This window comes from Natator depressus, chromosome 16 (assembly GCF_965152275.1).
Source record: "Natator depressus isolate rNatDep1 chromosome 16, rNatDep2.hap1, whole genome shotgun sequence".
NCBI classification, from domain to species: Eukaryota; Metazoa; Chordata; order Testudines; family Cheloniidae; genus Natator; species Natator depressus.
In genome coordinates, this window is record NC_134249.1 from 13,887,006 (window position 1) to 13,911,493 (window position 24,488).

The 24,488-nt window shown below is 41.8% G+C and overlaps 1 protein-coding gene across 8 annotated transcripts in view; it reads left to right on the top strand.

Moving 5' to 3' along the window:
- The window catches only part of SPTAN1 (spectrin alpha, non-erythrocytic 1), a 72,585-nt gene that overhangs the window by 47,279 nt on the left and 818 nt on the right, over nucleotides 1–24,488 (top strand). For 2 of the 8 annotated variants that reach the window (XM_074973924.1, XM_074973926.1), the window contains 29 exons: nucleotides 1,427–1,518; nucleotides 2,650–2,794; nucleotides 2,905–3,086; nucleotides 3,272–3,371; nucleotides 3,601–3,798; nucleotides 3,927–4,073; nucleotides 4,736–4,839; nucleotides 5,004–5,166; nucleotides 5,711–5,725; nucleotides 7,600–7,731; nucleotides 8,119–8,256; nucleotides 8,667–8,771; nucleotides 8,975–9,183; nucleotides 10,389–10,509; nucleotides 11,065–11,186; nucleotides 11,819–11,951; nucleotides 12,770–12,868; nucleotides 13,952–14,111; nucleotides 14,330–14,406; nucleotides 14,574–14,783; nucleotides 15,930–16,226; nucleotides 16,774–16,886; nucleotides 17,873–17,890; nucleotides 20,754–20,816; nucleotides 22,154–22,208; nucleotides 22,757–22,953; nucleotides 23,336–23,389; nucleotides 23,782–23,928; nucleotides 24,312–24,459. In XM_074973924.1, the coding sequence (XP_074830025.1) occupies nucleotides 1,427–1,518; nucleotides 2,650–2,794; nucleotides 2,905–3,086; nucleotides 3,272–3,371; nucleotides 3,601–3,798; nucleotides 3,927–4,073; nucleotides 4,736–4,839; nucleotides 5,004–5,166; nucleotides 5,711–5,725; nucleotides 7,600–7,731; nucleotides 8,119–8,256; nucleotides 8,667–8,771; nucleotides 8,975–9,183; nucleotides 10,389–10,509; nucleotides 11,065–11,186; nucleotides 11,819–11,951; nucleotides 12,770–12,868; nucleotides 13,952–14,111; nucleotides 14,330–14,406; nucleotides 14,574–14,783; nucleotides 15,930–16,226; nucleotides 16,774–16,886; nucleotides 17,873–17,890; nucleotides 20,754–20,816; nucleotides 22,154–22,208; nucleotides 22,757–22,953; nucleotides 23,336–23,389; nucleotides 23,782–23,928; nucleotides 24,312–24,459 (3,744 nt within the window). The remainder of the gene's footprint in view (nucleotides 1–1,426; nucleotides 1,519–2,649; nucleotides 2,795–2,904; nucleotides 3,087–3,271; nucleotides 3,372–3,600; nucleotides 3,799–3,926; nucleotides 4,074–4,735; nucleotides 4,840–5,003; nucleotides 5,167–5,710; nucleotides 5,726–7,599; nucleotides 7,732–8,118; nucleotides 8,257–8,666; nucleotides 8,772–8,974; nucleotides 9,184–10,388; nucleotides 10,510–11,064; nucleotides 11,187–11,818; nucleotides 11,952–12,769; nucleotides 12,869–13,951; nucleotides 14,112–14,329; nucleotides 14,407–14,573; nucleotides 14,784–15,929; nucleotides 16,227–16,773; nucleotides 16,887–17,872; nucleotides 17,891–20,753; nucleotides 20,817–22,153; nucleotides 22,209–22,756; nucleotides 22,954–23,335; nucleotides 23,390–23,781; nucleotides 23,929–24,311; nucleotides 24,460–24,488) is intronic. The other 6 variants (XM_074973927.1, XM_074973931.1, XM_074973925.1 and 3 more) reach the window with 3 other exon arrangements.

Below are 24,488 nucleotides of genomic sequence, written 5' to 3' on the forward strand. Positions count from 1 at the left end.
GGCAATGTGGTACACGTCCTGACAGACAACACCGCCTCCATGTTCTACATCAACAGGCAAGGGGGAGCGTGCTTGTTGGCTCTCTGTCAGGAAGGAGGTGCTCCATCTGTGGGACTTCTGCATCAGCCACGAAATCCACCTGAAAGCTTGTCACCTTCCTGGCATCAGGAATATGCTGGCAGATGAGCTCAGCAGGGACTTCTCCTCTCACCACGAGTGGTCACTCCATCCAGAGGTAGCCTGTATGATCTTCCAAAGCTGGGAACTCCCCAAGTGGACCTGTTCACTACCAAACAGAACAGGAAATGCCACTGGTTTTGTTCTCAACAGGGTCTGAGCAAGGACTCCCTCTCCAATGCCTTCCTCCTGTCGTGGTCAGGGAGCCTGATGTACGCGTTCCCTCCGATTCCACTCATCAGCAGGGCCCTGGCAAAGATCAAGAGAGACCAGGCGCAGGTTATCATGATCGCCGCAGCGTGGCCTTGCCAGCATTGGTTTGGCACACTCATGAGCCTGTCAGCAGCCACTCCCTGGACGTCCGGAGGGCCTTGGGTTTTTACTTAGAACGTACCAAGCCTTTCCGTAAATCGACTCAACTCTTCATTGTTACAGCTGATAGGATGAAGGGTCATCTGGTGTCCTCACAGAAGATTTCCAGTTGGATCACCTCGTGCATAAGGACCTGTTACGACCTGGCGGGGGTTCCACTGACGTCCGTTGTCAAAGCCCACTCGATGAGAGCTCAGGTGTCTTGGTCAGCCTTCCTGGCGCGCATCCCAATCCAGGACATCTGTAGAGCCGCAACATGGTCCTCTGTCCACATGTTTACCACTCATTATGCCATCACTCGGCAGGTTAGGGACAACGCTGGGTTTGGCAGAGCTGTGTTGCAATCTACACATCCGTGAACTCCTACCCACCTCCAGGGGTACTGCTTTGGAGTCACCTAATATGGAATGGACATGAGCAAGCACTCAAAGAAGAAAAGACAGTTACCTTTTCCATGACTGGGGTTCTTCGAGATGTATTGCTCATGTCCATTCCATGACCTGCCCTCCTTCCCCGCTGTCGGAGTTTCCAGCAAGAAGGAACTGAGGGTGGGGGGAGCTTGCAGTGCCCCTTATACCGTGCCATGCGGGCGCCACTCCAGGGGGCACCAGAGCCGGTCCCCTATGGATACTGCTGAGGGAAAAACTTCTAGCACCAGTGCATGTGGCGAGCATGCACACCTAATATGGAATGGAGATGAGCAACACGTCTCAAAGAACACCAGTTACGGAAAAGGTAACGGTCTTTTTTGTCATTTTAGTATGACCTGGAGTAACAAAGCTTTTCTCTTTTAAACAAGAAATAAATACATAACATTGTTTTAACCTGTCATCAGTAAGTGCGGTGATGAGGCTTCATTTCCATTTTTCCCTTTCAGGAACTAAATGAGCGCTGGAGATCTCTGCAACAGATGGCAGAGGAGCGAAGCCAGCTGCTGGGCAGTGCCCATGAAGTCCAGAGATTTCACAGGTAAGGAGCACACATAATGTTTTAGTGGTAGTTTTTACATGCAATTTTTGTTCTCAGTTTAGTGAAAACATTTAATTTTAAGAGAACAAACACCAGCTCATATAGGGCCTTGTCAAATACCCATTGATGCTTTCCATCTGCTTCAGTGGAAGTTGGACCAAGTCCATGGTAAGGAGCAGTTCTCTAATCTGTGGCTTGCAGTAAAATTTTAATTAAAAAATTGGCCACCTTAGTTTTATTGCTGACAGAGGCATCTTGTGGTACCAGCGTGTCACTATCCGTATGGAAGCCCAGCGTAGGATTCTGCCTTAAACCTTTATCTTCAGATCAGTGATATTCTTTAAAGGGGTTGCAATGCTCCAACCATGCTGTGCCCTTTCTTTCTCTGGAACTGCTATCATGAGCTTTCTCTTCTCTCTTCTCCATCCCTTTGCCAGCTGGCTACCACACACAGGTGCAGCTTCTCCCTTCAGTTATTTGGCACAGCTGATAGCAGACTTCTAAACATTTTAATTTCACTGCCCACCACATCTGTATCTCACGGCTTCTGCTTTGTCTGAACTTACTGCCACCAGCACCATTCTTACTTCTGTGGCTAAGACGCTGTCAGCCCAACAGATGCCAACGTTTTGCCCCAACCTCCTCCACATCTCTCATTAATTTCTCCTGCTACATTCATTCCTGAAAAGGAAAGAATATCTTAATCCAGGTCCAACAAGAACTCTATGTATTCCGTGTCTGCATTCACTAGAGAGAGGAGAATTTCTCTAATGGTTACAGCACAGGAGTGTGAGAATTAGGAGGTCTAGATTAGTTTCGTGGCTCTGCCAGAGATTGCCTTTGTGATCTTGAGAATTCACACTACCTCACAGGTGTAATCTGAAGCTTGATTTATTAAGTGTTGAGATTCTCAGAGGAAAGCTTATTATTGAAGGGCACTAAAAATTCTGATTTTTAAATGACACAAATATTCTTTCTTACCTCTGAGAGTTTAACTTCCACTTTAAAACAGACAATTAAAAAAAATTTGAAGTATTAGATACTTAAGACCTTATGGAAACAGGCTACCTGGAGTTTGATGAGACTCTAGCATGTTGTTCATTTCAGTGTTTTTCCTTTTTCCCCAACCAGAGATGCTGATGAAACAAAGGAATGGATTGAAGAAAAGAATCAGGCATTAAATACAGACAACTACGGGCATGATCTGGCCAGTGTGCAGGCCCTGCAGCGCAAGCATGAAGGCTTTGAGAGAGATTTGGCAGCTCTTGGAGACAAGGTCAGACCAAGAGACCAGAACACATGGGTTACTTGCTTTCTGTAGCCGTAATAATGGTGCTGCAAAAGAGGTTCCTGCCTTTCTTCTTACTCCTCCTTCTTTATTGCTAGGTAAACTCTTTAGGTGAGACTGCTGAACGCCTGATTCAGTCACACCCAGAGTCTGCTGAAGACCTTCAAGAAAAATGTACTGAACTGAACCAGGCCTGGAATAGCCTGGGGAAACGTGCTGACCAGCGTAAAGAGAAGCTTGGGGATTCTCATGACCTGCAACGTTTCCTCAGTGACTTCAGGTAAAAACTAAACTGATCAAATCCCTGGTCCCCACTGTTAGTTTAGTTATCAATTTAAATACATATAGTATATGGCTTGGACTGAATATTTGTTGGAGTGGTGAAAGATAACTCATTTCCCTAATCAGACTTGCTGCAAGAAAAAAAAAAAAAAACCCATTTTTTGGTTGCTTTTATGATTACAGGGACCTCATGTCTTGGATCAATGGAATCCGGGGGCTGGTATCCTCAGATGAACTGGCAAAGGATGTGACTGGAGCTGAGGCTTTATTGGAGAGACACCAGGTATGTGCAAGAGCCCTCAGCATTTTTCTGTAAGTGTGAACATTTGCTATTAAAATCAGTTTTATGTACTCTGTTAGTAAACCAGTTCAACAGTGGTTTTTTGAGACTCCTCATGTCTATTTCCAAGATGAGACTGATAAAATCATTTCCTCGCAGTTTAGCATTCTGTTTCTAGTTATTAAACCTCTTTTCTCCCCTTCTCCCTCCCCCCCGCCCCTCCCCCTTACAGGAACATCGCACTGAAATAGATGCCAGGGCTGGCACTTTCCAGGCATTTGAGCAGTTTGGGCAACAACTCTTAGCTCGTGGACACTATGCCAGCCCAGAGATCAAGGAGAAACTGGATATTCTAGATCAAGAACGGGCGGACTTGGAGAAAGCCTGGGTCCAACGTAGAATGATGCTGGACCAGTGTCTAGAACTACAGGTACTTTGCTGCCTTTTTTTTTTTTTTTTTTTAAATAGTATGCTTTCTTAAGGAAATTTTTATTTCACTCCCACCAGTGGGCCGTACTCACTGGCTAGTATTCTCCTACCTGTGTTCCTTCTCCTTAGCTGTTTCATCGGGACTGTGAACAAGCAGAAAACTGGATGGCTGCCCGGGAGGCTTTCCTGAACACAGAAGATAAAGGCGATTCCTTAGACAGTGTGGAGGCTCTCATCAAGAAACATGAAGACTTTGATAAAGCAATCAATGTCCAGGTGAGGGATGTATCCAAAGTGGGGGACAGTTGTTCTATTTTATTTTACATTCAGCTCTTGAAAGTTTCTTTTAAGGTCAGCAGGATATGATAGATCTGATGTTGGTGATGTGACTCTAAAGTTTAGAACCCTATAAAGATTTGTTCTAAATATTTATCAGGTTAGAAACTGGTTACAAAGATGAGAAATAGCTACTATCACTGCAGATAAGGGGTTTGTTATTGATTGGCTATGAACATGATGCAATAAAATAATAGGTATTTACCTAACTAGGGTAGCATGAATCACAGTACAGCAGATTTCTTGTGAAAAGACTGTGATTTAATGGTTTGTATTGCAAGTCCTTACACTGAAAAAAATCAGTGTTTCTCCACTTCCTCTAAATCCTGGAAGAGCCCTTTCTGATCCTAAGAGAAGTGCCTCTGTAGTTCTGGCACAGAGGCCAAAAGAATTTTCTTCTCAATGTCTGATCTGCAGGATCCCCCACTTGCTCTTAAGTGGAGTTCTGCTCATCCTGACATAGGGCTGATTTCCTTAGACTCCTATTAACAAGATACCAGCCTTCTTTCAAAAGGATGCCCTATTCTAGTTCTGACACAGTGGCTTTTTGGTTTTTTGCGGTACCTGAATCCACCCAACTTGTGTCCTTTTGTTTTGAACAGGAAGAAAAAATTGCTGCCCTGCAATCGTTTGCTGACCAGCTGATTTCTGCTGACCACTATGCTAAAGGGGTCGTTTCTAACAGACGCAATGAAGTTCTGGACAGGTTGGTGTACTAATTTCATTGTTAGATCAGCTGCGGATACCTTCTGAAAAGAAGGAAATTGTTTAGAAACAATTTATCGCTGTTATGATGGTACATAGTCTCCTACTTCATGCCTGTTCTTATAGGTACTGGTGAGTATGAACCATATCTCTGATTATGTACAGGTGGCGTCGTTTGAAAGCTCAGATGATTGAGAAGAGGTCTAAACTGGGAGAATCTCAGACCCTCCAGCAGTTCAGCCGTGATGTTGATGAAATAGAGGCTTGGATCAGTGAAAAACTCCAAACTGCAAGTGATGAATCCTATAAGGATCCCACAAACATCCAGGTGAATAATTATTTGACCAAGAAAGTCAAATGGAGTGAATTTTAATTCCATGTGGCATATCCTGTTGCTGATAACAGGATGTGCACAGGAAAAATTTCAATTCCATGTTAAAGGGATAACAGATTGTTTGGAATTAATCTTCTAAAGGAGAGAAAATGTAAATAAAGCAATCCTTTCATTATGGAGACATGCAATATGCATAGAGAAAGGACCAAAATAGAAGGCAGTAATTATTTTTTAATAAATATAATATCCACATAAATATGCTGCCAGAATTCACATAAATCCCTAGGCAGTTATGCTCCAGTGTAAATTTGATAAGACATCCTATCCTCTCTTCTCTCTAATGACTAGATGATAAAATAAGTATTTACCTTTTATAAATGTCTCTTATGTCCCACCCCCACTTACTGCCCTAAGATGCAGTCTTCATCTATTTTTCATTATTAAAGAAAAACTTTGTAAGTGATTTCCTCTGTTTTAATACTGATATGTGGATCAGTATGACTGCACTGAACTCTTCTCTTCTTGATCTGTTTTGTAGCTTTCCAAATTGCTGGTAAGTTTTTTGTAGTTTGGTTGGACTTGCCATGGTAGGTGTTTGTTCCTCTGTATAGATTATATGTGAGCACAAAGTCTGATTGTGTTCAGTCTGTTGCTCCATCCATTAATTCATCCAGTTTCTTTTCCATTTTCTAATATTCATTGACCTCCAAACAGATGTTACCATAAGCCTCAGTGTTTTTGGGTGTTGCTTTTTTGTTTAGTTAATGCCTCTTAAACACCATTTACTTATGTATTTGTTTTGCAGATGTGTTCTGCATGATCTGTTTAATTTGTGGTGTGGTATTAGTTCTTTAAGGGGTGGCTCATAAGGAAACAGAAATATGGATTGTCATCCTCCTTTTTCAAATATTTGGCTACTGGACATGTCTTGTCCTCATTCCTGGTGGACCTAGAGCTGTGGTGATTAACCCATGGCCATGAGATGTCAATTCCACTAACGTATGTCTGGAGTCACCCTTCCTTCAGAAATTTTATCAGTGAAAGCGGGAGACCCACAGTTTGCAGGGATAGCAGTGTGGAAGAAGTAGAGGGAAGATTGCAGAACTGAGAGTATATGTAGAAGGCTGATGGGAGTGGTAGGAATCCAAGGAGGAGAAGAATCAGAAAGAGGAGAGAGCAAAGCGAAGAGTGGAGGAGTGACTAGGGTAAGGAAGGAGGGGCACAAGTGAAGGAAGCAGTGTTTGTCTTTCTGGCCCTGGAGGCTGCACTATCTATATATTGGCTACTCAAGCAAAAATGTCGTCTGTCATTTCCCTAGAGTGTGAATTTGTTTTGGTGGTAATAGATGGACATTTTGTACTATGAGAAGCTTTTTTCATTCTCCCGCATAATGAATTTATAAGAAATGGGTGGATTTTAGCTGATGTACAGTATAATCACAGCCTTCAGCAATAGCCGTTTCCAGAATAAGCAGGCCATGCAGAATTTTTCATAACAGTACTGTAGCATTTTTCTTGTTTTATTTTTACTTTAACAGTCACCTTCCCTTCCATTCTCCCTCAGGACAATGTATTTTTCCCATGTGTCCAGTGTTACTAGCATGTGGAGTTGATACTTGTAAATACTGTTTTGTCGTTCTCGTCCCATTGTTTATGCTTATGGTGGGTGTATGCATGTTTCTGAAAGAAAACTGCTTATTCACTCCCTTCCTGTGGCTCCTGTTGTTCTCGTGGTGCCTTCAATTTGCAGTGAAGACAAATTTCAACAAACAGCTAAGCATTGTTTCTTAAATAGTTTTGAGTTGCGAACTATGTTTAATTCATTGTTTGACCACATAATTTAGTCCTATGATGACTCCATATCTTCTAATATGAAAGGTGTGCAGAAAAGTGCAGGTTGGGGTGGGGACTTCTTCCTCCTGACCCATGGGTTTGGATGGGAAAAGTCATAAACCTCTAGACCTGATTAGTGTGGAGCAGGCACCATGTTCAGGGTACATACATACACAGTCAATGTTTTTTAGCGGTGGTGCCATGTAAACCAGAAATCCATATTTGGAGAATAGCAAAGCTTAACATTAGAAATGTGTTGCAGCCCCCTTTAAAATGCAGGAGATATATGCTGATATAGGAATATTAGTGTAAATGTTCAATCACAGGTAGACATGCTGGTTCAAAAACAGCCTAATGCTCACTTAGTAAGACTGAGAGAGCAAGTGGTGAATGTGATGTAAATGCCTAGAGAGAGATTTGGATTTTCATCATTTTACATAAGGTATTTAGTCTAATCTGGGGAAACGCTTCACACAAACTCCCTTCCTTCTAACCCTGTCTATGCAGAACATTCTTGCATTCTCTTCTCAACCCATGAGAATAATTTAGGAGTCCCATGTCCAGTCCTTAACAGCTTTGTTTTTGCTGCATTCAGAGCAAACACCAGAAACACCAGGCCTTTGAAGCTGAACTTCATGCCAATGCAGACCGGATCCGTGGAGTCATTGACATGGGGAATTCTCTCATTGATCGGGGAGCGTGTGCCGGCAGTGAGGATGCAGTGAAGGTAGGTGCAGCACATATAGGATAGTTAATGACATGTAGCCTTCCACTGATTCTATAGTTACATTTTGTTAGAATGAGGAAAACCACTTTGTTTTGTAGAAGCGTGTTTTTTTGTTTTTTAAATTCCTTGTTTAACTATGCAGTATGGAGCATGAGAACTGTTTTGTCCCATTTGTGCTTGGGAATGAGTAATGTGTTCTGATTCTTCTGTCAGAATGTAAAAGTGAAATGGAGAGGCATACAATGGAGAATTTTCCTAGATCGCATGAATAACTGCATAATCTATAGTTGTAGAAGCAGCAACCAAATGTGTACAGTGTGTTCATTTGCTACATTTATTAGGGATTTTGTTTTGCTCTGAGCATTTATCTTCTCCTTTTTGTAACAGGCACGTTTAGCTGCTCTGGCTGACCAGTGGCAGTTCCTGGTGCAGAAATCAGCAGAGAAGAGTCAGAAGCTGAAGGAAGCCAACAAACAGCAGAATTTCAATACTGGAATCAAGGATTTTGACTTTTGGCTGTCAGAGGTACCTGACCACCCTGGATTGGGGATTATGCACTCTGAAGGGACTGCAGTTTCTCTGATACTGGCTCCCTTTGCTGATATGTGATGTGCTCCAAAAAAATCTCAGTTGCTGGCATGAAAAAGTTAAAACTCCCGCTGCAAAAATGATTCTTTAGTACAAAATTCTTAAGAGAATAAAAAACAAGTGTTTGGGAAGTTTCATTGCTTGTGTCATTGCCTACACTGATGTTGACAGGAAACGTGCTTGCATAAAATCTCCCGTGTCTGAGACAAGCAGGGAGACAAAGTTCACAAACTTAACTTGCATTGGGGACAGTTGGAGGAGACAACCAGTCGCCTGCACAACTAAGAGCATTACACTCGCAGTTCTTAGTTAAACTGCAATATGTAATTGTATTCTTCCTTTTCCAGGTGGAGGCTCTGCTTGCATCTGAAGACTATGGAAAAGACCTGGCATCTGTAAATAACCTGCTGAAGAAACACCAACTCCTGGAAGCTGACATATCTGCCCATGAGGTAAGCACCTCCTCTGCTAACAGAGGAAGAGGAAATTATAGTAATCAAAGAATGCCATAGCAACATGCTGTAAAGTTTAAACCTGTAGAAATACATTTTTTCTGTGTGTACATCATGAATATGAAGAGAAGATCCTGTCCTGAGGCTACACACTCAAAAATTGAGATTTTCGTTCTTCATACACTCCTTGCTTATGATTCCAGGATCGCCTGAAGGACCTGAATGGCCAGGCTGACAGCTTGATGACCAGCAGTGCTTTTGACACCTCCCAGGTAAAGGACAAGCGAGACACTATTAATGGGCGCTTCCAGCGGATCAAGAGCATGGCAGCTGCCCGCCGTGCAAATCTGAATGAGTCCCACCGCTTGCATCAGTTCTTCCGGGATATGGACGATGAGGAGTCCTGGATCAAGTATGTACTTCAGAAGTTCTAGATGTAGCATTGTCTGAGGCGATGTCCATATTATAGCCATGCTATCAACAACCATATTTCAACGCAGTTGTTTAACAGTGTTCATAGCACAATTTACCATATCAGTGAGGAAAAAGATGATTTCCCCAAGAACCATGTTAATCTAACTATGCCATAGACTACCTACCCACTCGTCAGGTGTATGCCGTCTTGTCTAATCTATAGTATAGTTCTATAATGCAGCTACACACACACCCACACACACCCCCCACACCCCTTGCCCACAGTGCTCGGGGAAGCATGCAGAAGTGGCTTCAACTCTAGTGTGGGCATGGTCTTAATGTCTATAGATATCTATGGTCAGGCTTCAGGAAGCATGGTCAATGCTAGGAAAAAATTGAGGTTTGACTATAATCTTGTGTTAAAAATCCTATGAATCCTGTGTATCTTTTAAACTCTGCCTCTGTCAATTTTAAATTTCTTTCAAAAAGGCACTTATGAGCCCGCTGAAAGCAGTTTTTAGTTTTACTATTTTGGCCTGTGATAGCAGTTAAGGAAAAACGCTTTCCAGAGGTGTCCGTATGGATCCTGATACTATTGATATGACTGGTGTATAATCAAGGAAATAAGAACTGTGCTGGTTCAACTCCATCAATATGTGTAGGTTAGCCAAATAGAAATGATCAAAATTGGAGAATTATACTTATTTTCAAGCTTCAAAGGGAGGGAAGGAGTGGATATTTCTGTAGTATACATATATAAAGGGAGCGCCCTGTCCCCTCTTTGAAACTGTTCTGGTTAAAGTGATGAGAGCTGAATCCTGTTGACTAACATTTATAAGTCAGGTGCATGGCTTACTGCTTCAAAGGTGCTCATAGTGCTGGGTTGTAGGGAACATCCTCATTATTTATATTGATTTCTCTGCCTTGGATCCTCTGTATTATAAAGTAGCTGAAAGGCCATCAAATGCTAAAAACAGAGGACCCCATTAAAATCCTTTTATTTACCACTTTAAATATATGTAATAATTTGCTGTAAACTCCAGTCCTGGAATGTGAAACATACAAAAGGAGGTAATGTTCATTCCTGTTAGAGCTGTTAAGTGTCAAGTTTTCAGTGGCAGCTGTTATATCTGTCTGGTTTGACCTTTAAAGGAACAAACTTTACTCATCCCCCTCCTCCTCCTCTTCCTCTCTGGGACTCAGGGAAAAGAAGCTGCTGGTTAGCTCAGAGGACTATGGCAGAGACCTAACTGGAGTGCAGAACCTAAGAAAGAAACACAAACGTCTGGAAGCAGAATTGGCTGCTCATGAACCTGCCATCCAGGTAAAAAAAAAAAAAAAAAAAAAGTCAGCTGAAGAGCTGTTCCATGACAGGTACTGCTGTGTTGTTTCCAACACAAACCGTGTAGGTTACAGGCAAACATTTGGATGAGGAAAATAACCAGTCATGATAGAAAGTGTAGTACTCTGTATAGTCAAGTTATAGATTTTTAACATTTATATAATCTGGATCACAAATCAATTACAAACATCACTGGTTTAGATCTGTGCAGCCTGAGATGTTTCTGCAGATCACAAAGGAAATCAGACTTCTTTATGCTCCTGAAGAAGGGTGTGACTAAGCAAAGATATGGAGTATTTTAAATTAAAGTGGCAGGAAGTTCCTTCCTCTTCAAACAATAACACTCCTCACCTTGATTCTAAATCCACAAAAAACACATGAACTGGAGGAAAGAAGAAAAAGGGTATGTTTATGAAAAAAAATGACCCAAAACTGAGGAGTTGAAAGGAGTGCAGATAAATCATGAGGAGAAAGCAGCATTGCTGCTGACAATTGAAAACACTGAGAATACAGATGTGTGCTTTGTCTGCTTCACAGGGTGTGTTAGACACTGGTAAGAAACTGTCAGATGATAACACGATTGGAAAGGAGGAGATACAGCAGAGACTAGCTCAGTTTGTAGACCACTGGAAGGAGTTAAAGCAGTTGGCAGCAGCTCGGTGAGTGAGAATCATTTTTCTACACCAGGAACTATGAATGAAACATATAGGGATGAGTAGCAGCCAAATCTTGCAATCTTTGATTCAGGTCATCAACAATATCAATGCAATAAATGCTAATACTGCATTCTCCTGAGGCCGTGCCTGAGGGGACAGGTGAAAAGGGGTTCATTCGTAAATGCTGATCAGTACTAACTTCAGTTTTGTCTTTTCCTTTAGTTGAACACAATCTAAACTTTGGGGGCATTTATTCCTTCTTCATTTGGAGGCTAGAGGCTTGACATTGTTGTTCCCACCATGCTGTGCTCTCCTGAATAGAGACCACGGGGGAGGGAATACATAATTTCTGGAAATGTAAGGACTGTGAAATGGCCTGGTGAATTACATAGTAGATTTAGGGTAGATCTAGAGCTGGCAGTGTCACAGTGGGGTCATTTTCAGCTTCTGGAGGAAAGAGGTTAGTGTAAAATGATCACATTTTAGCGTTGATGGTAGTGAGCAGGCCGTCCTTTCACCTGTCTTGACCTCCAGTGCACCTACATTTAGTAGTTATTCTGCTTCCACATCATAATTGAATGTACAGAATGCAACCTGTGATTTCCTTCCACCACTTCCTCTCATTCCTCTTACAGTGGTCAACGTCTAGAGGAGTCTCTGGAGTATCAGCAGTTTGTAGCAAATGTGGAAGAGGAGGAAGCCTGGATCAATGAGAAAATGACGCTGGTAGCCAGTGAGGATTATGGAGACACACTTGCTGCTATCCAAGTAAGCAAAAGCTGTACTGTTCTGGTTCTCTCCTTACCAGCTATTTATAACATGTAATGGTTAGAATTTAAAATACCCTTTTGTTATTTTTCAAGTCAGACATTTTGTTCATTTTAAAGAAGTATAAAATATTGATGATCCTTCTATGAAAATGATTCAAAAGATTTTTCTCTGGTATTTAGAAGGGTCTTGTGGGTTTGGGCCTTTGGTAGGCAGCTCTAATTAAAGCAGACTGCTTTTATTTGTGCTGGAGGACTGGACTGATGCAAAGCAACCCCAGAATTGTGTAAAAATGGTTTAAATGTTTTTTTAATCCCACTTCTGAGTTGCAAAGAAGAAGAGTCTCAGCAGCAGCAAGAAGCAACAGAATCTTTCTAATCCATCTTTTTTTTGCTTAACTTAAATATTGTCCATGTGCTTACAATTAAGCATGTGTGTGTTTGCAGGATCAGGATCTAAATGCTTTCCAGGTAAATTAGATCTGCATGGTGAGGTCTCTAGTGGACTTCATAGAGAAGACCTTATCTCTCCTTGGATAAAGGTGAAAGAAAACTAACTTAACATTATATTTAAGGATTATATACAGGACTATACCCAACCATTATTCCTCCCTCACACACCCCAAAAAATAGCCAGAATGTATATTAGCTAAAACTAACTAACTAATTGTAATGGTGAGTATTGAACTGATTGATGTGTTGCAGGCATACTATCATCATGTTTTTGTTTTGCTTTATTTTCATCCTTGTTTTATAAGCAGTCATCTTGAGAAGTAAAATTATGTAGTAAAGTGACTTGTGAACATGCTTTCCCTGCAGGGCTTGCTGAAAAAGCATGAAGCATTTGAAACTGACTTCACTGTCCACAAGGACAGAGTGAATGATGTTTGTGCTAATGGAGAGGACCTCATTAAGAAGGTGAGTGTAACCTGGTAAGAAAAATGCCTTGAACGTTCTTTAAAGTGTCAGCATGTCAAATAGATTCACTGTTCTCTTAACACTGAGCTGCAAGTATGTTTAAAAAATGAAAACTAAACACCATCTACACATCATGCTCTCTATAGCCACAATAACAGGGCATTTGGCATATAATTGATTTTAAATACTTTAGAGACAGCAGCATGGTGGACTGTTAACAGAAGCTCCTTAGTTTTAATTCTGGCTCTGTTGCTGATTTGTTGGATGTCTTGGGCAAGTCACTTAACTTCTCTTTCCCACAAACAGCCATCCCAGTTGATTCTTACGTATGGGTCTGTGCTAGACTAGACCAAGAATTCTTGTCTTTTATGCTTAGGGCCTCTGACACACCCATTTGTGTACCATGATACCTTTTCCCATTATCTTTAACACTTCTCATCTAGTCAGTAAGATCTTTGTGAAACATAAATTGAATTGGAATTTTCTCCGAAAGACCTAAAACGGCTGTTATCCATCCCATGCTTTTGTTTTCTATCTGTATATTTACTTCCCAGAAAGCCTTAATAGTCTAGCAATACAGGGGAAAAAAAACAGGAGTAAATTGTTTGCATTCCTGATTTATCTCACATTTGGGGCACATATTAAGGTAGAATGAGGCCCTCTTCTTCACCAAATGGAGAATCCCTAAATGTGAATCGAGGTGGTTTGTTCCCATGTTGTTAGAGCTAGTGGGCTGCCTTGTGAGTTAATGTGCAGGATTTATTGTATTAGTCATGAGCTAATGTTTCCTGTTTGAGATTGTCAAAGCAACCTAAGGGGAGCTAGGCACCAAACTCAGAATGGGATTTGAGCAGCTAACTCCCTTCAGTTCTTTTGAGAACACTAGTCTTAATTGCTTCTGTTGTCCTCGGCTTTGGTATCCATTTTAGGAATTCTCATAAGTATCCCAAGGAGTCCTTCAGATGCCTACATGTTTTAAGTGTATTTCTTCCTAATTTGGTGAACAGGACTAGATTTCCTCCAGTGGTGTGTGGAAGATGATTAAATCACGTGGGAACTAAACTGTTTTCTCCTATTCCACAGAACAATCATCATGAGGAGAACATAACTGCAAAGATAAAAGGCCTGAGGGGCAAAGTGTCAGATCTGGAGAAGGCGGCAGCTCAAAGGAAGGCCAAACTAGATGAGAACTCTGCCTTCCTCCAGTTCAACTGGAAAGCCGACGTAGTAGAGTCTTGGATAGGTATGTGCTGCATTGAAACATATGTGCACTGACAAAGGAGGTGAATGAAAACGCTATAGCCCTTCTTGAATGGAGAATGGTTTCTGACTAACCTTGTTTTACTAAGCGGATGTGAGTGGTAGTCTGAGCCATTGATTTGCTGAGCAGTGATATCCCTTCCCCAAATTTAGGAAGAAGGAATGTGGGTGTTTATATTTAGTCTCTACTTCGTTATCCAGGTGAGAAGGAGAACAGTCTGAAGACGGATGACTATGGACGGGATCTCTCCTCTGTGCAAACACTCCTCACCAAACAGGTCAGTACAAGGTGCTTTGAGCCAGAGAAGCAATGGAGCTTGAATGCTCATCAGGCAGATGAATATTGGAGGGCCTGCCATTTATTTTTGCATTTACCTAAAACAATGTCTACATCATCCATAAATATAGTTAATCTACATTAGTCTCTTCCTTTTTAATGCTGCAGGAAACTTTTGACGCTGGTCTCCAGGCTTTCCAGCAGGAAGGAATTGCAAACATCACTGCACTGAAAGATCAGTTGCTGGCAGCCAAACACATCCAGTCAAAGGCCATTGAGGTCCGGCATGCTTCTTTGATGAAACGCTGGAATCAGCTGCTGGCTAATTCTGCTGCTAGGAAGAAGAAACTCCTGGAGGCCCAGGAGCACTTCAGAAAGGTGAGAACACAGACCTTGGAACGCTATAAAGCTTGACAGTCATGCACAGCATTGATTTAAAATCTTGATATGCAAGCTGTGTAAAAACATACACAAAACACCATACACCAAACACTTTCTCGTGAGAAGCATTCATGGAAAAGGTATTGACAGTGGAGTTGTTTTAAAGAACTAGCCTTCTACGTCGTGTGCAATTGTATATCATAATTGTAGTTATTTAACTAAAATACAATTTGTTGAGGACAGATTTTCTGCTATGTTTTATTTTTGAGAAAACACTTAGATAGGGATGCAGTATTGTTAAGTGGTCACTGCAAGGGGCCTGGGAGTTAGAGTTCTGGGTTCCAGTCCAAACTCTGCTACTGGCTATGTGGTGTTGAACAAATTACTTCCTCCTTTATGTTGTTAATAGGTGCTACTGTAAAGTAAATTTATTAACGGCTCTGATCAGGATCAGGGCCTAGTATTAGGTACTGTACAAATACAAAGTATGACACAGTCCCTGCCCTGAAGAGCTTACAGTCCAAATATACAAGACAGACTACACACACAAACACAATTCCCAAATGCAAAACTTAGATTAAAATTTTGTTTCCTATTTCCCCTGACCTCTCCCAACTGTCCTTTTACAGCTTGCCTAGCCAACATGCTCTACCGTTGCTGTCCCCAAAGTGCCCCTCCCTTCAACATTTCCACCACTGAAAAATAGCCCCTTTCTCTAGACAGAAGTGAGCAGGGACCTGCTGACTTGGAATTGTTTGGGGTTTTTTAAAGGAAGTTCTCTAAGATGGTTCCCAAGCCTCAAAATGTATTGCTGTCTCCCCAGCTGCCACTACAGCTGTCTCCTTGGAGGCCAGAGACAGCTTTTGCTTCCTGAAAAGGTCTGGCCTTGCCCCTAAGAGCTGTGGGTGAGGATGAGATGGGCCTCTTAGGCTGTGTCTTAGGGGAGATGTCATGGGGAGGAATAGCACTATCTGTAAAATGGGAATAGTACTTATGGTTAGTTCTCTGCCTTGCAAGAAAGGAGCAACAGGTGCAAATTATGTATTATTTATTGCATGTTCTTAATACCAGATCCTCCTGCTTGAATACATTCTATTTGTGTTATTGCCTAAGTGAACACCTAGATTGTCTTCTCTCTCTGAGGTTGAGGATCTGTTCCTGACTTTTGCAAAGAAGGCATCTGCCTTTAACAGTTGGTTTGAGAATGCAGAGGAGGACTTGACTGACCCTGTGCGGTGTAACTCACTGGAGGAGATCAAGGCACTGCGAGAGGCTCATGATGCTTTCCGCTCCTCACTAAGTTCCGCCCAGGCTGACTTCAACCAGCTAGCTGAGCTGGATCGCCAGATCAAGAGTTTCCGTGTAGCCTCCAACCCATATACTTGGTTCACTATGGAGGCTCTTGAAGAGACCTGGAGGAACCTGCAGAAGATCATCAAGGTAAATTGGAACAAGTCTCTTCCCATTGCCACTCTGCCTCTGAATTCTTCCTTGGACACCGTCTATCCAGATAATCAGTGCTCTTATTCAGCAATAAAACATTACAAATGGAAACACCTTCATCTGGTAGCACAGAAATGTTTCTGAAAGGAATTCTGTGGGATTAGCACCTCCCAAAATCCTCCATTCTCCATATATTTGGGTTGCTACTTCATGACCCTCCCCCTCCCATTCCACTCTCCCTGAAAGACCCCAAAAACAAATAATGATCTCCCACTTGTAGCTATGATACTCTGTTCTTTATGACCTGTCTTGTTACAGTATTATGATTGCAAGGCTCACTTCAATGCTGATTCTCAAGACTTCTGTAGGAATATTGATGATCATAGTTATAGACTAGTGGAGCAGTCGGGCAAGAGACCTACAGGCCCTCAGTCTTGGGCTGGGCTCCAGATCTCACTGTTGCGCTGGCTTGGTTTCTGTATTTCAGTGCATGATAAAGGTGCCATGTTCTTTCTCAGTGTAAAATGACTTCCCTGTTTCTCAGGAACGTGAGTTAGAGCTGCAGAAGGAGCAGCGAAGACAGGAGGAAAATGACAAATTGCGCCAGGAGTTTGCTCAGCATGCTAATGCTTTCCACCAGTGGATTCAGGAGACCAGGTACAGTCTGTCTTAACAGAGGAGCTGTCCTTAGGGAATTTCCCAAAGAGAATCATTTGTGTCCCATTGAGAAGGGATTGTTAATTATTCTTCACATTGTGCATCTTATCCATACTTCCTTTTGTGATCAATTGGGTTTTAGGTGTCTGCTGCTAAGAGGCAGAATTGCTGAGTGCAAGATCACCTTCTGAGTTCAGGAGTTGGGGCTGGAGCGACAGCTAATGGGGTCTCTGATTCAAGACTATTTTAAAAAACGTGTCTGCTCCTGAATTCACTTTCCCAGGGTAATTCTATATACAGACAAGCCCTAATGGTTATCTGGTAGCTCCAGAGCTGGACTCGTAGTGCAAGGAGAATACTAAATACCAAGAACAGAACTGAAGAATATGCCAATACTGTCTTATTACCTACTCTGTATTATGATAGAAATTAGAAAGGGGAAAATTCTGTTATCCTGTGTCTAACCATAAGATTATTCCCTAAGGTGTTTTGTATAGTCCAGGTTTAAATGTTCCAGGGAGGGGGTATCCACTACTTCTCTAAAGAGACTACTCCACAGTCTTTAAGATCACTTTGCAAGTTCCTATCCAATGTACTAGTAATACCCATGATTAGGGAGAGGCAGCAAGGGTCAACAGCCTCTCTAGAAATGAAAAATAATTTCAGTGTTTCAGAATTGCAAGGAGATCAATACGATATTTTTACAGCACAACTGTGTCTGACTTAAGCATACTCTCATACACCACCATCAAATATCGTCAATTCTAGTAAGTGTGGGCTCTGGTACAGAAGAGGTGAATTAAGCTGAGGGTGCTTTTCATGTAATCCTTTGATAGTAAATCTTTCTGCATTTATAGAAAATCATCACCTAGATGGTTTTTCAAAAAGTCTGAAGTATAAATATGGTTTTAATTTAACATATGTTTGCCCCCCCCCACCTCTCTCTCTGTCCTGCTGCCTGATACTTGGACCCTCCTACTCTACAGAACGTATCTGCTAGATGGGTTAGTATTGAATTTTATTTCCCAAAAGCTTGATGTCGGGTCCTCTCCTGTCTTGTGTGCTTTCTCCTGTCATTGCTTTGCTTGTGAAAGTTGTATTAAAGGTCATTCTATTTGGACAATGCAAGCCATGCCTGGGATGTGCATGAGATACTTACCCATTTCCCCCTTCTCCCTCCCCCCGCAAGAATGCCACACACAGAGTCACAGGTAACAGGACATTGATATGGATAAATATAAACATATAGGAAGGAATACCATTTTTCCTGGTTCAGAATAGAAAATAAAGAGTTAATGGACACTGTGTGACCAGTTAACTTTCACTGGTCAGCTTATAAGGATGTGCAAGGTGTGATGCTCTTTATTGGGTGTGCTTCCACATATCTCATCAGATTATCTGTAGCCTTTTGTCCTCACTAGCCAGCATTCTCAATTTCCCTGCAGTCAGAAGCACACTTGGTAAAATAAGAACATATTCCGATAATGCTCTCAGAACATTTAAAACTGAAGGGCTTTGACTGGGTATTGCTATGATCAATCTTGTAAAAAGAGTAAAATAAAGGAATGGAATAGCCCATGCTTGCACTTCATGGGTATTCAGCAGAATGTCCTGTTCGTAGACTCCTATTAAAGGTTGTCACTAATTAGTATCACTACAGTTTTTTTAAAAAATCATATTCTTTAATCACAGTTCCATGTGTAATTCAGTTATGTGGCTACCTAGTTGTCCTTTTTGATTCTGTTGCATAACTGTGCTCCAGAAGTTAAGCTTTAACTTTTTTTTTAATAAAAAGTCTGTAGGCTTTAGGATTGCAAAGAAAACCTAAACCAATGCACTGACCTCTGCTTGAGTCTGCTGAAAACCTGAAGTGTGTAATACCCATTCATCTCAATGGCGTTTTAACTGAAACTTACTGTCAACATAACTATTTCATTGCTTGTGCCTTTCCTACTAAAATGAGGTTGACAAATCTCTCATTGTTGGGCACAGTGGCAGTTAGTGGGATAGCTAGTTGCTGAGGTATAAAATAGGGAATTCAACTCCATACTTTAGTTACTTTTGCATTTGCCCAAAAGAGGGAAGGAAGGAGAGAGATCCCCTCCCCACCATCAAAAATCTTAACTGTCTTCTGGTTGCAAACCCCAGATTGACTCCAGTGACTTCCTGGATGCCAAAACAGCTTGTTGTCCCCGACTCAGCTGCCAAAACCTCCAGCTTTTCCATGCAATTACACACTTTCAGTATTAAAAAAAAATCTACAGTACAATGAACACTTTAAAATTTGGGTGCAGCGTAAAATGTATTTAATATTAAAATAATTAAGGAATCCTATACAAAGGAGAGGGGGTCACAGCTTGGGAGGTTGCCCTGGCCTATATACATTGTCTAGTGTGCTACTTAGAATAGAGGGCCTTTGTTCATGTTTTGTGGGTTTATCTCTGGTAATTTTTTATTTGCTCTGTAGTGACAAGAATCTCTGGTCTCACAGTATCTCCCCTCAGATAAGAGAGAGAGCACGTGAGCTTTTGCAGTTGTAGCTTGGTGGAACCCAATAGATTTGCTGGTATGAGTGCTGGATTCTTTGCTGTTTTTAAAAAGTAGTGTTGTAGATGAGTTCTGGTGTCCCAGAAAATACTAATGGGGGGGGGGAGACATTTACTAAATAAAGTGGGTTAGTGCTCACAATTGCCATGCTCCAACTCTATTGTCTAACTGATTATTAGAAATGCAGAGGGAAGTTAATCTTTAGCAAAACTCTGAGAGGATTAAAACTGCAGTTAATTAAAATGGGCATTGTCTGTGTTCATTCATTCTCCATTAGAGGGCATATAACCATGTATAGTAGACTCCGCTTATTAGCAAACCTTCAGTTGCCAGCAAAAATTTGCCATTATCCAGGAGTTGCTAATAAGCAGAGGCATGTTTGCAAGGCTGCAGCCAGGGAAAGAAGTGCTGGGACAGGGCAGGAGTAGGGACTGCAGCCCAAATGCCAGGGCTTTCAGATTCTGCAGGGATGCTCGGGGCCCACAAAGCTGCACTGTATCTCTTCTTGCATTCTGGGGTTGGGGCTCAGTCCCCAGTGCTTCCTTTCCAGCGTGCAGCCCCCTCGCACAGCACAGGGAGAAAGTACCATGCAGTTCCAGCATCCAGGCTGCAGCTTTCTTTCCTGTTACTGCACGGGGATGTGCTGAGGAATAGCTCTAGGCAGGTTTGTGGGATGCAGTAAAGGAAGGAATGTCTTAGCACTTACTTCCTAGGCTGCAGCCCCACAAACCTGCCCATAGCTAGTGCTCAGCATGTCCCACTACTCCCTTCTCTGGCTGCAGCCTCACAGTCCTGTCTGTAGCTGGGGCCTTTCTTCCAAAAAATGTTAATAAGCAGTCTGCCAGTGGCAAAATATGAATCCCATTAACACTGAACTCAATGGGATGGGATTGGTTCCCCCAAAAAGGTTGCTGTTAATATCGGAGTTGCTATTAAGCAGAACGTCCTGTACATAGAACTTTCATGGTCAACATCGTTGTCCTACTGTCTCATCTATCAGCATACAGCAGCCATATTTGCACGTTGACTACTGTTTTTAAATGAAGTTTGTAGCTCAAATTAACTTAGAGATTCTGTTCTGTTCACCTCAGCAACGCTTTTTAATAGATATTAAAATAATTAGATTTCTTTTGGGTACGCAACCAGCATCTGCCATTGAGTCTGGTACTTCATGAAGTAATTTGCTTGTTTGCAATTTCTCTGTGAGGTGGTGCTGGCTTAGAGTTCTGATCTCTTGCTGTGGTCTTGTTGTGGTCTGTTCTTTCCTCTGTCTTGCCCGGTTTCTTTTTGGAATTCATTTGGTTTCTTTTCTTTGAATAGCATAGCATATCGTCGTGTCATTCGTGTCTATCAGTATGAAGTTGGGGATGATCTGTCTGGAAGGTTTTTCCTCTTATTTTCTTACCTCACTGTGATTTTAAAATGCACTCTTAATTGCAAAGGTTCGCGTTCTTTCCAACTAACTGTCACTGCTGTGAGATGCTTGGGGGTTGTTTCCCTGTTGATTCACAGCTTCCTGCCCAAGGTTCTGGGCCTGTGCTTCATTCTCTTTAAACACGCTTTGATTCTGAGCTTTAACCCTCTGTGGTGAGAGATACCCAGATGTTTGGCGTATTTTCATTGCTACACAGTGATACAGCGCTTGAAAACCCTTCCCAAGAAGTTTAAAAGACCTTTGGGAGGAAAGGATCTGATGGGGGCGAGGGAAGACAATCTTAGCACCAGGAATTTAAATTCCACTGGGGGCACAAACACATTACAGCACATCTGCACAATATCCAACTTGCTGTTTGTACACAAGTCATCTGTTGTAAACTTTCACTCTAAATGTTACAGCACAGAGGCTCTAAACACTGCTGCCTTAACATTGCTTAAAATTGAAGAAACAAAAACAACTTCAGGAACTTTATGCAGCTAGTACCTGTGAAAAAAATCATGGAGATCATAACTGCAAAAGGTGGCTTTTATGAACCAGTGTTTGAACTGATGTTTGGGGCCCTTTGTTGGCATGCCAAGAATGCCTCTGTGTGAAACATTTTAAAAATTGACTTACAATCGTGACTACTATCAATTTCAAAATTCAAATGACTATCAATGGCTGTGTCATAATGGCTCTGAACATTAGGATTGTAGAAGTGCTCATCTGTGAGGCATCAGTCTGAGAATACAGAAAGCAACATTCACCCAGCCGTAATAAAGTAATGGAGTTTTTCTGTTTTGCAAGGGTGATTGTCTTACATCAGGGTTGGCTTTACATTAAGCCAGTAGTTCAAGTTTGTGTGTAAAGCCTCTCTCGCACTCCTGTCTCATTGGCAAACAAAACCTGGCTCTAGTGAATCACTTGTAGTTTGTGTGTGTTGGGCACAGTTTGGGATGGGAAAGGCATTTGCACTGGGTTTCTAATTTCACTAGGTACAGTAAGAAGGTGAGTGCTTTGGATTTAGCATGAAGTGTTTCCAGTAGCTCCTTTATCACAGCCTGTGAAATTGGGCTTGAAATTAACTATATAAAGAAATTACATGCAGCAGGTTCTAAAAGCCTCGTTTTATATAGGGTCAGTCTGAATGTAAAAGCTTATGGCCAGAAGCTTGACAGAAAAAGTTTTGTTTATAAAGTTTATGGAAAAATTATTTTACCCTAAAAGGATGGTGTTAATTTCAAGCCCACGCCCCCTTTGTCATATGTGGAGAGTGCCTCTCCCTCACTGTGGTTCTGTTTAGGTCCTGTATGGTGGAGGAATCAGGAACCCTGGAATCACAGCTGGAAGCTACTAAAGTAAGCATACCTCACCTGTTAAAACTTCTGTTTCCTATTGATGCTCAGGAATGAGGGGGGAGGGAGAATGCCTTTAATGACTGATATGTAGGTCTTTAATTGATTCATACATTTTGAAGGCCAGCAGACACTACTGTGATTATCTAATCTAACCTGCATTGCACAAGCCAAAGGAAAATCCTCGATTAGTTCCCCCTTGTATAGTATTTCTAAGTAAGTCTGTCTGGGCAGAGGAGACTGTATCGGAAACCTTTCCTTGCTATGCTCTACATTCTGTTTTGAGATTTAGGCTGTAGATGATGTGAGGTTTCTAGTGATATTTACAGGCAAAAACACCTTTCTTGGAACACTGGCCAATCTTACAAATCTATCTGTCAGATGCAATGAAGCTCCCTTGTCTAGTGTTACAAAATAAATCACTATATACAACAGCTGCACCATAGCTTCCTCCCCCCATCTCTTTGGTGTTATGAGCCTGTGTTCTAACTCAGTCAGTAAAATGTTGGTACGCTGATATGTTTGCTCCATTCTGTTTTCTTTCCCAACAGCGTAAGCACCAGGAGATTCGGGCAATGAGGAGTCAACTAAAGAAGATTGAGGACCTTGGAGCAGCTATGGAAGAAGCACTTATTTTGGACAACAAATATACAGAGCACAGCACTGTAGGGCTGGCACAGCAATGGGACCAGCTTGACCAACTAGGGATGAGGATGCAGCACAACCTGGAACAGCAAATACAAGCTAGGTACAGTGTTCGTTCGTTTGGGAAGATAAACCACGTTCACCATTTCAGGGGATAAGTGGGTTAGGGGGAGACTGTCTAAAAACCAGTACAAATCGAGCACAGTTCAGGGAGGATAAACCTCTTCCACTTGCTGTTTTGTGTGTGTATTAGTATGTTCATTTTTTAAGGTAGACTGTAATTTGAGAAATAGTCCTGGTTACAGCTAGCCTTGGTGATTTCTTAGTGAAATGAGTGGCAGTTGAACCAGGTGCATGCTGTCTCCCCTAAAGGGGATGGCAGACAGAAAACCAAACAGCCTGAAATGAACCTGGTGTTTGATTAGCCTCTGACCTACTACTGCAAGTTCATGATCAGTTCACTAGCTTTGCTTCTTCCTTTTTAGAAACACAACTGGAGTCACTGAGGAGGCTCTGAAGGAGTTCAGCATGATGTTCAAGTAAGTATGCATGTTCTCAGCAACCTGGAAAAGTGGTCATAAACAAATTCTTTAGATCCTTGACATGTAGATGATTGTTACACAAAAATTGATGGTCCAGATTCTCAGCTGCACCTAGTTTCCACTGTTTGCAACTCCCTGATTCTCTAGCCAGTTCTGAGCCAGGCTGCTATAAACTCTGCCAGCTGGCAATAACTGGAAAAATTACTCACTAAGGGTATGTGGCCAGTTAATGATCTTTCTGAAGCACTCCAGAGAATCTGTGCTGGCTGTATTAAATAGGAAGGTACTTATTCACTGCAAATAGCATGTTCAGAACATCAGGCTAAAGTGTTGCTCCAGTTTTCCCAGTTATCTTAATGAAGTTTCAAGATTCCTATTTTCTATTCTAGACACTTTGACAAAGATAAATCTGGTCGTCTGAATCACCAGGAGTTTAAGTCTTGCTTACGTTCTCTGGGCTATGACTTGCCTATGGTTGAGGAAGGAGAACCAGATCCAGAGTTTGAAGCGATTCTCGACACCGTAGATCCCAACAGGTATGCAGACAGAAGAAAACCTATATAAATTGTTTTACTGCTAAATGTTCAGTTTTCACTTTCAAAGTTTGTCGCAGCCTCTCCATATTCTTCAAATTATTCCTTTTTATAGTTTGAGCAAAAAGGGCCATTAAATCTCACCTAGTAACTGGTGTCTGAGAATTTCTTTGCATGTAGATATGCTTTAGTCAATCTAGAGCCTAGGGCTTTTCATGAGACATTTACAATATTCCTTACCATCTTAATTAACGCAGGTCTGGGAAGTAAGAAGGATAACCCTGCTGCTAGACCTGCCTGCTTCGATGGGCTTGAGAGCTCAGTAGCATCTAGTAGTATTGTTCTGAAGCAGGTCTGTTTACATGTGGTGTGTGTTTTGTTGGCAGGGATGGACATGTCTCACTGCAGGAATACATGGCATTTATGATCAGCAGGGAAACTGAGAATGTGAAATCCAGTGAGGAAATAGAAAGTGCTTTCCGTGCCCTTAGTTCAGAGGGCAAGCCCTATGTGACCAAGGAGGAGCTATACCAAGTAAGTGTCAGTTGTGCAACCCCCATCTT